At 45.5% G+C, this 11218-nt stretch overlaps 1 protein-coding gene across 1 annotated transcript in view; it reads right to left on the bottom strand.

Annotated features, from left to right (window-relative positions):
* Positions 1–11218, bottom strand: part of WWC2 (WW and C2 domain containing 2) — a 68196-nt gene that overhangs the window by 34551 nt on the left and 22427 nt on the right. The window contains exons 6-8 of the mRNA XM_010835815.1: positions 8225–8371; positions 7133–7206; positions 2852–3094 (exon numbers count right to left, since the gene is read on the bottom strand). Of these exons, the coding sequence (XP_010834117.1) occupies positions 2852–3094; positions 7133–7206; positions 8225–8371 (464 nt within the window). The remainder of the gene's footprint in view (positions 1–2851; positions 3095–7132; positions 7207–8224; positions 8372–11218) is intronic.

Raw genomic sequence — 11218 nt, 5'->3', positions numbered from 1 at the left:
GGGGTGGACTCTGGGAGTTGGTGATGGACAGGGAGGCCTGGCGTGCTGCAGTCCATGGGGTCACAGAGTCAGACACGACTGAGCGACTGAACTGAACCGAAGGAGGCTTCAGTGTGACAGTGTGTTTCATGCTGCAATTTAAATTCGAAGCTTTCTGTTCTAGTCAGTCATACTTGATGGTCCCCGTGTCCTCCCTTGATGATGGCTCAGGTGCTGCTCTTCTGGACCCTTTCTGGTTCCCTTGAACCCCCAAGGCCTGGCCTGTGTCCCACCACTGAACCCTAAGCTCCTGGAGCGCAGGCCCCAGCTCTTTCTCCCCATTCCACCCAGGCTGCCTGGAGACCCTGGGACCCCCTCCCCAGGCCCCGTCCAGCAGGTGTCTAGGTAGCAGGTCACTGAGAGAAGCTTAACGAAGGCTCCAGGAGTCACAGAAGCCCCGCCAGGTGGGTACGGCTGTCACTGTCCTTGGTCAAGCGCCCCACCTCCTGTCTTTGATGGGATCAGAGCCTCTCCCGGTGGGAGCTGGTTCCCAGTCTCCTTCCTGGGAAGTGACCTCTCCCCCTTCTTCTGTGGTAGGGCCCAAGATGCTGCTCAGAGGTCAGCCCTGTCTCCCCTCACCCTTCTCCAGCCGGGGCTGGTGGTCCTCCTGAGTGAGAAGGATCTCTTCCATCTGGCCTCAAAGGACCCCTCCCATGGTCCCACGGCTCCACACCACGGCTCATCATACCCTTCACCTCTGCCCCGGTGTCCCCAGGGTGAAGGCGCATGTCCTCTATAGAAGGAACAAGTTCCTTTTCCATTAAAAAAAAACAAAAAACAAAATTACATTCATAACCCCTCCCACTTGCTACAAATTTTTTTTTCAGTGAGTGAAGTGAAAGTCGCTCAGTCATATCTGATTCTTTGTGACCCCATGGACTGGACAGTCCATGGAATTCTCCAGGCCAGAATACTGGAGTTGGTAGCCATTCCCTTCTCCAGGGGATCTTCCCAACCCAGGGATCGAACCCAGGTCTCCCACATTGCAGGCGGATTCTGTACCAGCTGAGCCACAAGGGAAGCCCTTTTTTTCAGAACCAGTGGCAAAAATATTCATATAATTAAGAGAATGAAGACATCTTGGCAAGACATAAGACAAAACCTCTAAGAGTTACGAAAAAAGAAGGAGCAATGTTAAGATCTTATCAGCTGTAGGAAAGCGCAGGGTTTAAGGAATTTCAGTAACTGTAAGGAAAGGACAGGCAGATGCATAGGAAGGCTTTTTTCATTTGAGAGCCCTTTCTCTTTGCGGGAGACGGGTCACAAGGAGCATTACTCGGCCGGATGCGCTTTATGACCACTAGGGGGCGAGCTTGATCTCCTTGGTCCTGTGAGTCAGTGACGCCTCAAGGACTGGGGCTGGGGGATTCTGGGGGCTCACCCGCCGGCTGAAAATTCATGTGAGTTCTGTGGGCTCCTGCAGAGACCACAAGTCAGTAACGACCCAGAATCTCACCTGAGAATCTCTTAAATCTTGAAATTGAAGAAACACAGACACAGACACTCAAGAGCATCAAGATAATTCAGGGAAACAACTTAAGTCTGCCTTCTGACCCTTACATTTTGTTCCTTTTGGTCTTGCTCAGATGGATCCCTACCTGGCCAGCCCGGCTCACACCTGCCTGTGGGCTGAGCCTGCAGCTCACAAGACTAGAGATGTCAGCACGGGAGGGGAGGAGACGCAGGGGAGTGACGACAAGTATTTAAGACGGTGAAAGGCCATCATCTGTAACAGGTCCCCCGGATACTTTCTCACGCTCCCGAAAGCTGTGACGGGCAGCCACGAGTCATCTCCGTCAGCACCTTAACTCACGGAGGCCAACGCTCCTCACACGGTCACGGTTAAACAGGTGCCCACGCTAACACGTGACTAGGAATGTCAGAGCTGCTTTTCCCTGCCCACCATCCCCACCTTCTCCACCACTCTACTTCTCAAATGCTTTGGTATTATGTTAACACACAACCTTAAACGCGTATAGAGGACAAGGCATGCAAGAAGCCAAGAAGTTTAAAAAAAAAAAGAAAAAAAGGGACTGGATTATGGCTGGGGATTCTAAACTTACTTCCAGGTCACCTGAAATATGCAAATGTGAATTTCTTGCCCTTCATTCTGCTCCTTACCTGTGGGCCTAAATGATGGGTGCGGGGTGGGGTTCTAAAGGGCTACTTGGCCTACGGTTGAGACAGGGAAACGGGTCTGGGCATCTGTCAGTGCGGCCTGGATCCTGGAGGGCGATGGCCTCATGGCAAACCTGTACACATGCGTCCCCCGGCCTGAGAGTGCAGCTGATCTGTTTACAGAACTGCATTTTTTTATTTTTTAAGATCAAATGATTAATTTACACCTTCCCACAGGAAGATCTAAAAATGGCTTAAAGTATTTTCCTTTCTATTTTCCACCTGCTTCAGATGAGGGTTTTCAACTGACAAAGTCCAAGCGAACGTCTTGTGACCTGGTGAAATATCAAAGGGAGCAAGAGGTCTTTTCCTTGTGAACTGAAAAGCAATCAGCTTTTGCATTCTTGTCAGTAATAAAGCCCAGAGTAGGAAGCTTTGGGCTGCTCTAACAGTCCAGATAATCTCTCTTATCAGAGTGTGATAGTTTACAGCCACTGTTATCAGACTGCATTCCTGGTTTTCTGTCAACATTCCTTACTTATTCAACATCTGTCTCAGGCATTTTCACGTTCTCAACAATTGTGGAGGAGCCAAGGGGCCCAAGGAGAGTGTGCTTTACTGCTCTACGGGGGGGAAGTCCTTTGTGCTGGCTCTCGGTCCACCAAGGGCAGGTGCGTTTGAGGCGGGGACGAACCTCTCGGCCAGGGCCTGGCTGGGCACGCCCCTCACGGCCAGCAGCTCCGCCTCCAGCCGCTGCCTCTCCGCCTCCAGGCTCTCCAGCTCATCCTGCGTGCGCCTCTGTGGGGTGACGAACTGCAGCTCCTTCAGAAGCTCTTCCTTCTCATGGATCAGCATCAGCTTCTCCTTCTCTACGTCCAGCGTCCCAGGCCACGCCTCGCTGTCCAGCTTCGACAGTTCAATTTTCAGGTTGGCCATACTGAAATAAAACCTAGAGTCAGTATCTTCTAAGAACCTATAATGGAGAATAATCTGAAAAATAATATGGTGGTGGTTTAGACGCTAAGGTGCGTCTCTTTTGTGACCCCATGGATGGCAGCCCACCAGGCCCCTCTGTCCATGGGATTCTCCAGGCAAGAATACTGGAGTGGGTTGCTATTCCCTTCTCCAGGGGATCTTCCCAACCCAGGGATCGAACCCATGCCTCCTGCATTGCAGGCAGATTCTTTACCATCTGAGCCACTGGGGAAGCCCCCCACCCCCAATAATATATGTGTGTATGTATAACTGAATCACCTGCCGTGCACCTGAAACACTGTGAGTCAACTGTGCTTCTATAAAATGTATATATTATGAAAAGAAAATAAGACAGAATAAAATAAAATGGCCATGTACATTCCAAGAAGTCCCAAGGGGGGGAAACACTAGGCAGGCTAAGTTTGGGGTTGACCCCCCAGGGGCGGCTGTGACGGGTGGGTGAGAGGCTGAGGGAACCGCAGCCCCTAGTCGGGTCCCTGAGCTGATGCTACACTTACTTCTCATCCGCCTCACCCTCCCCACCTTTAGAATCCAGGTTATCACACTTACTACCTGAAAAGAAGGATGAAGGTCAAACTACACAGATGCTTAAGAAGCAGAGGACCAGTCAGCCCTGATGTGTGGAGGAACACCTGAGGACTTTGTTAAAAAATAAAGAAACCAGCAACTCTGGTGAATGACGCCTGAAACACTGTCATGCTGGCTCGCTTCCTCTGGGTTGAGATGCTGAACCTGGGCTACGCTGGCAGCAACTGAAGATCAGCCAGTTGGGGGAGGGGAGAAGACAGGGCTGGGCCACCCGGAACCACTACCAAGGCAGCCCCTCAAGGTTCCAGCATCGCCAGCGAAGAGCAGGCGGGCTGGGCCTCCTCCAGCCATGTCCTTGGGCCGTGCACAGGGAGCTTGATTCCCGCTCCGGGCCTGGGCGGAGTCTACACCACGAGCCGGTCCCATGGACATGCGTCGACCTGGTCTTGCTCTGCACACAGCTGGCAGCTGGCAGCGGCAGCAGGAAGGGCCCTACCAGGGTGGTGGCAGGAAGGAGCGACGCGGCCAGGAGTGCGGGGAGGAGGAAAACGCAGCCAAGGGACTCCTCCCCAGCTTCATGATTTTGCTGATCCCAGACCTCACCGTGTCTAGAGCTTCGTACTCAACCATCAAGTCAACTCCGATTCAATCAGAATGACCACCCGAATCCAATAACTTGGTTTGGGGCACTGTGAGGGCTGTCGGGACTGTTCACGAGAAGAATGGCACTTGGCTGTTTTGACCACAAGCACAAGACCAAGACAAACTATGGGGACTCCCCTGATGGTCCAGTGGCTAAGACCCCTCACTCCCAACTCTGGGGCTCTGGGTTCGATTCCTGGTCAGGGAACCAGGAACCAGACCCCACATGTCACAACTAAGAGTTTGCAAGCTACAACTAAGACCTGGAGCAGCGAAACAAATAGATAAATAAATATCTTTCAAAAAGGTAAACTATGAACACAACTGATATTGGCATTAGGAACCCTATATTCCTATTTCAAAATGTTGGATGAGTACTCTGGTAATGTACCATGTATATTCCAGCACATAGCAGAAGATGATGAAGAGAGAAAAGGGGGTGCCTGCCCCCACTTTTAGATGGAAGAAGTTGTAGAAGAGAAGAAAAAGGTGATTGAAAAATGTTATCAGGACCAAGAGGGAAGTAGCTCCACATTCTTATGCCTTAAGTTTCCTGTTTGAGTTAAAAAGAAAGTTGCCACCTTAAACTGTGCTGTGTGTAAAATGTACTTGTGATTTTCACCTGTCGTCTGCACTTATGATAGATATAACATCAGCTATTCTTCAGCTTTAACCACAAAACTGTAAACAACTGTCTCAACGTACTGGAAAATTAATCATCAAAATGCTAAATAAGCATGATATTATTAGCTTCATTAAGCATGTAAAACAAAGGCTGCAGGAGAAAACAGGTTTCTGAGAAACACAACCCAAACACAAGTAAACACAAAATTCTTTACTTATTCAGAATTAAGGAAGAAAAAGCACTTTCAACACACACAGAAACCTCCGAGACTTACCATCTCCTCAGAATCACTAGTAACTAAGCAAAACCTCGAATGGTAACAGAAACAGCAATGCAACCGAATGGGAAAGAACCAACATCTTAAGTCTTGATGGGACTGAATTAAACAACTGAAGCGCAAGCAATGATGTAGTGAAAGAAAGAACAGCACCTGTTGCTTGTGGGATCGGGCATTAGGTAGGTCTTGAATTTGATTTGGAAGGAGTGCGCTAAATCTGGGCAAGAAACCGTGGCGCTTTCTGGGAACACCCAGAAGACAAGTGCTGCGTAAGCTCCAGATGGAGCCAGAGTCCAGCAGAAGCTCAAGCTGGCCCAAGGGAAGCCGAGTCAAACCCCAGGGATGAAGGGGGATGAGGCTCGCCTCCCCAAGATTAATTCTGAGTTACGGCTGCTCTCCTTCGGAAAGCCAGACAGTGATCCTGGCTTTGTTTATGTCGGAGCCAAGGAGTTCTGGCGGCTCGGGGGCTGCTGTGCTCATAACCTGAGCGACCCGAACAGGCTCCCAGGTCCCCAGGCCGCAACAGCACAAAGGAGCCCTCAGTCCTGGTTGAGGGGAACCGCCAGTCCCGGACATGAGAAGCAGACAACGCGGTGCACGACACTTTTCCTACCCTCAAGACATTTACAATCCACCTGGGAAACTTTACAGGCATTAAAATTAGCCAGGTATTATGCTGCTCAGAGAGGCGAAGTGACTTGCTCAAGCTCACGGTGGTTAATAATTTGTGGAACAAAGCTTACAGTTCTTTCAGTAAATCAAAGAACCAAGTAATATTAGTAACAGAAGCTACGCAGAGGCAAATATTGGATTGAGGCAGATCAAATAATGGCATTGTTAAAGCCAGACAACCTCTAAGAAATCTGGCCAGTGACTTTTTTTTTTTAATTTTAAGATTTATTTATTTATTTTTTTGATGTGGATTGTTTTAAAAAATCTTTATTGAATCTGTTACAATACTGCTTCTGTTTTATGCTTTGAGTTTTTTTTTTTTTTGGCTGCGAGGTCTATGGGATTCCCAGCTTCCCACCCCCTGCATTGGAAGACGAAGTCTTATCTACTGGACTGCCAAAGAAGCCCCTAGCCAATGACTTTTAAATTCTCATCATCACCAGTATTAACAGATGTACTTCAATATCCACCTACTGGGCTGCCTTGCAGTGAGAAACCACGCACGTTCTCAGCTGAGCAGCTCATGCTTCTGATAATATAGGCCTGTGCCCCCAGTGCCTTCCTAGATAACAGAACAGCAGCATCCTCACACTCTTAAAAGCAAAATGATGAAGGGTTTTGGTGTGACCCTCTCTCTCAGAACAAGCACAGTTCCTATGTTATGAAAACCTGCTCAGTCTGTCGCCAACTTGAGGACAGAGGAGTCTCCCAGACCCTCTCCGGAGGCACAGGTAAGAAAAAGGCAGTGAGGCTGTGCTGAAGAAGAGTGGAGAGGGTAAAGGAGGGACCACGACCAGAGCTGAGTGACACCCAGACATCCCTCAGGACGCCAGCGGGGGGCTTCCCTCCTACACCAAGGAAGGTGCTTGAAGCTGTTTACCTTCAAACTCCGAGCTGCTACCAAGCCCAGCACCCGAGTCTCTGCAGCACTGTCTGGGGAACCAACTTCCTCACTTTAAATTGTGAGTAGGTACCGTACAGCCTTAAAGCTTCTTCCTTCCAGGAAGAACGGCACAGTTCCATTCCTGCCCTTCTCATGAATTCTCCTCATTCTTTGGCTTTGGGTGGGGTCGGGGAGACCCCACAACCTTTATATTCCAAGATCTGAAAGGTGATCTCAGTAAAAAACGCATGGTGAGCGCCCAGCAGATGTCACCAGAGGAATAAAGATGAATTCTGGAAAACGCCGGGTGAGCCCACTGACCACTGACCGCCACACGGTCCCCTGGTCTTACCTTCTTTTGGCTTCTTCATACTGGAGGCTCAGCCTGACCTTTTCAGCTAAATTTGATCTACTTCTCACTCCGATCTAGTTAAAAAAAACAAAAGGGGAAGAAGTCAATTAACTCTGCTAATGAATGAAGTAAAACTGCTTTTGTTTCTAGGAAGTACGAGTAATTGAAAAGCTAAAGAAGATAGTATCGAAATTGGGAACACCAGTTTGCAAAGGCACTTACTTTCGCGTCTCAGTGGGGACAAAACATTTCTTTTTAATTCAAGCTTGTTGAATTTTTTTCAAAGACTTTAACATCATTTTCTCTACACATTAAAATCAGGATTAAAAAAAAATTAGGTAAATGCTTCTGGTGTCTAAGAGTTTATGAAGGGCGTACAGGTCAATAAAATTTATGAACTGGAACTAATTTCCTTGTCTCTGTGAGCCAGAATTTCCATCATTTAACTTCCAAATGCATAAACATAAATAAATTACTTCAAAAATTAATTTTTCAAACAGGTAAGCGCTACTGTTGATCTCTATCTGCTCTACTTTCATAGCACAGAATTCAAAGAACACAAAAATTACTGGGAACTTATTGAAAAGTAAATATCTGCTAATGGTGTCCCAAAAGGTAGACTATAAACTGGTAATAATATTCAAACCACATTAAATATTTTCAAGTGCCAGGTATAAACCACCAATCAAACATTTTAATATAATCAACTTCAGATGTGTAAAAACAAGTTCTTTGGTTTCATTTTTAAAGGCATATATTTATGTTTTTCATTAGCCTTAATGTGTATTTGGAAGGACCTTAATTTCCAAGGCTCTAAACTTAAGAGGAAAACTTAAATTCTCACGTGTCTCTTGTCTTTCAATAGGGTCTGTGAATAAATACAGTATGAGAAAGTTTGAACCAAGCTATTTATCTGGACAGATTCTGATATGCTTGGCACCTAGGCAGAAAAGATAAGGCTAAGGTTTGTAAATCCAGTCTTATGAGTACGAAATGCTGCATGCACACAGCCGGAACTTGCACCCCTTTTCTGGCCCCCGTCCCATCTGCCAGCGACGCTATAATCAGGGCCCTTCCACACGGATGACTTACATCGCCGGAGATGCTGGTTTGTGAGCCTACGTCCAGGGTCTGTCTGGAGAGGGAGAGACGCGAGCTCATGGGACTGGATCTCAGGTCTGGCTCAGATGTGCCGATGCTCTGGTCCACGTGAAACCGCCCCTGCAGCTTAGCAAGGCTCTGTTCAGGAAACACAAAGCACGTCGTAGAGCCGAGCACTGAAGAGGGTGAAACTTCCCCACCAGGGAAAAATTACGTCGAAAGAGCTAATCTCAGTGGAAACAACAATTCCTTTATCTTAGTGGGTGTTTATCACTTTAAATGACTGAAAAAAATAAGGGTACAAGACAGTTTTTGCACATACATGCAGACTCTGAAAATATGTGAGATCATATTAAAACAGGCTATATTCTCTTTCTCAAGATAGCCTGGGAATTCTTCACCCTGTGAATCATGGTATCTTTATATTTAATAGATGCATTTCTTATTTAAAAAATTTTTTGAATTAACTTTTAATTGAAGTATAGTGAATTATAATGCTAGGGTAATTACTGCTGTACAGCAAAGTGACTCCATTATACATACAAATGCATTTCTCTTTTTGAAAAATTTGTTAAAAAGTCTATTTTAATGAGGGCTACCCATTTTATGTAGTAGAAATTCTGGAGACATGGGATACCTATAATGCAATCTCATTTTAGATAAAACAGGCAAACTTCCTACTGAGAAGATGTCTACAGTTATGCCATTTGATATCTGGATAGGATCCAAGAGATTATTTAGCTCACATAGATGTTAGAGATTAGGAAACTGAGGCCCAGAAGCTGCAGTTGATCAGTACCTGCAATGATGTTTGTTTTGGGAAAGTGCATAATTACAACTGAACATGGCTGCTGTCAGCATCCAGGTTTAATATAGGGAGTTTATTTTAGAGGGAAGATGTGAGCCAGTAATAGCATTAAAAATGAAAAATCTAAACTTCTACCAACAACCCCCCCTTACAAAACACTAACAAAAATGTAAGAAGCTCATTATTATCAGCTTTAAGAAGAGCCAGGATTTATTCCTGATATATAAAATCCTCATGATAAGAAATTAGGACTATCAGAGACCTGATACTTGTTTTTCACCTAACCTCTATTTTCTTTCAAAGGCATTTTTATACAAAATATATATATTTTTATACAAAATGTATGAGGGATAAAACATAAATGGTCACATGGAATAATACATTACAAAAAAGAACAAAGAATCCTTTTAAAGACTTTGGACAAGTCTCTTGTACATTTTTCTTGTGAACAGTGAAAAGATGTATATTTTTCAAACCTATCTGGGATGACCGCGAATTCAATTAATTTAGTAGCACATGACTAGTATGTTTTAAAATGAAATAGAGGAGACTAGGAAATAAAATCAAAGTATATTACTAGTATCAAAAGCAAGCACATTTCTGTGAAATCTGGTGTGTGTGTGTATATCTACAGGTGAAGATATTTGTGTTACTGTGTTTTGATGAAAAATATATTTCTTACTGTGGGTCAAATCCAAAGAGGTTTGAAAGTCACAGAAGATATCTAAAGTCCTTTTCAGCTCTGCTGTTGATTTCTAGATCTATTACTTACTTTACATATTTTAGTAATTTAAAAGTTATCTAATTTTTAAACTTAATCTGGCCTACGTATAAATTCAAAGTTTACAGGAAGAATCAAAGAGGACCTAAAATTGGTAAATTATGAAGGTCCAATGTAAATCTGTACAAGAACCATTAACTTTTTTTCCAGGGATGACTGATTTAATCAGCAGGCTCACTGTAGAACAACAACAAAAAGCGTGTCCAAGTAAAGTTCTGTATGCGTTACATGTATGTTAGAACCATCTCTTCTGAAGCCAGACTGCCTGGGTTTGAACCTCGGTATCGGCTGTGTGACTTTCAGTAACTTAACTTCGCTGTACTGTGGTTTTCGTGTCTGTAAGTTGAGGATAATAACAGAGCCTATCTTTAGGGCTGCCGTGAAAATTAAATGAAGTATTTCTATGCAAAACAGGCAGAAGACCGTCTGGCTCGAAGACAGTATTTTAAGTATTTGCTATTATTACTGTTGTCTTTTATATTTAATTGCTTCTTGAAAGCTATTTTAAAAATCCCCCAACGCAAAATTATATGGGTTCAAGAATATTTACTTGTATTCAACCAGAATTTTGGAAACTGACATTAAGTAGCTCAATATTTTATTTAAATGTAGAGGTTCTGTTCACCATGGGCTGAAACATTTTTCGAAAGACACAGACTAAATCCTAACCCAGCCAGGTGAAGAATTCCAAATATCTGAATTATTACAAAGAATTCTCAGTGCTTGTGATAATTATGGGATAGAAGGAGGGGAGGAGGAGGAAGAGATACCTCTTTAAAAAAAAACTTGACCGCATGTGCTATATACAGAAGCAGAACACTGCTCGCGCAACGGTTGTTTTATTTACACGTGGGGCTGGGTCAGTGGAGCTCAGGTCGTAAGGTGAGGCGTGTACAGGTGAGACCAGGGCATCTAGTGCCGTCAGCCTGTCTCCCAGGTGACTCCACAGCTGCCCCCCAGCTGGCTCAGCATCTCTCCGTGCCACTCCCAGCTAGCACTTGAGAATCTCCTGGGGTGGGGAGTAACTTTTCTAAGCTCCTCACACCCCTCCCCCACTTCTCAAGGCCTATTATCTACTTACTGATGGCAGGTGACATGCCCTTTCTGTATCCTGGGCTAAGGATCACTGGTTTAGATAACCCTGCCTATCAGGGCTCCGCCTGAAGTTTGCAGTGAGTTGCAGGGCACACCAAGACACCAATCTCCACACACAGGCTCCAGGATCCACCAGACCCTGTCTCAAAGGTCACCCAAAGCCAGCCTTCAAATAAGCATATCAGAGCCTTAGAACCCATCTGTCCTCCTCCAAGGTAGCGGCTGGCTCAGTATCTGTAACCATCTCCAATGAGACCAAATTCCGTATGAATGGGATGCAGGCGGGGGTGGGGGGGTTGGG

This window comes from Bison bison, unplaced genomic scaffold, assembly GCF_000754665.1.
Source record: "Bison bison bison isolate TAMUID 2011002044 unplaced genomic scaffold, Bison_UMD1.0 scf7180017864050, whole genome shotgun sequence".
In the NCBI taxonomy this organism is placed as follows: Eukaryota; Metazoa; Chordata; class Mammalia; order Artiodactyla; family Bovidae; genus Bison; species Bison bison.
Note: the sequence above shows the minus strand (reverse complement) of the source record. Positions and strands in the feature narration are given on the sequence as shown.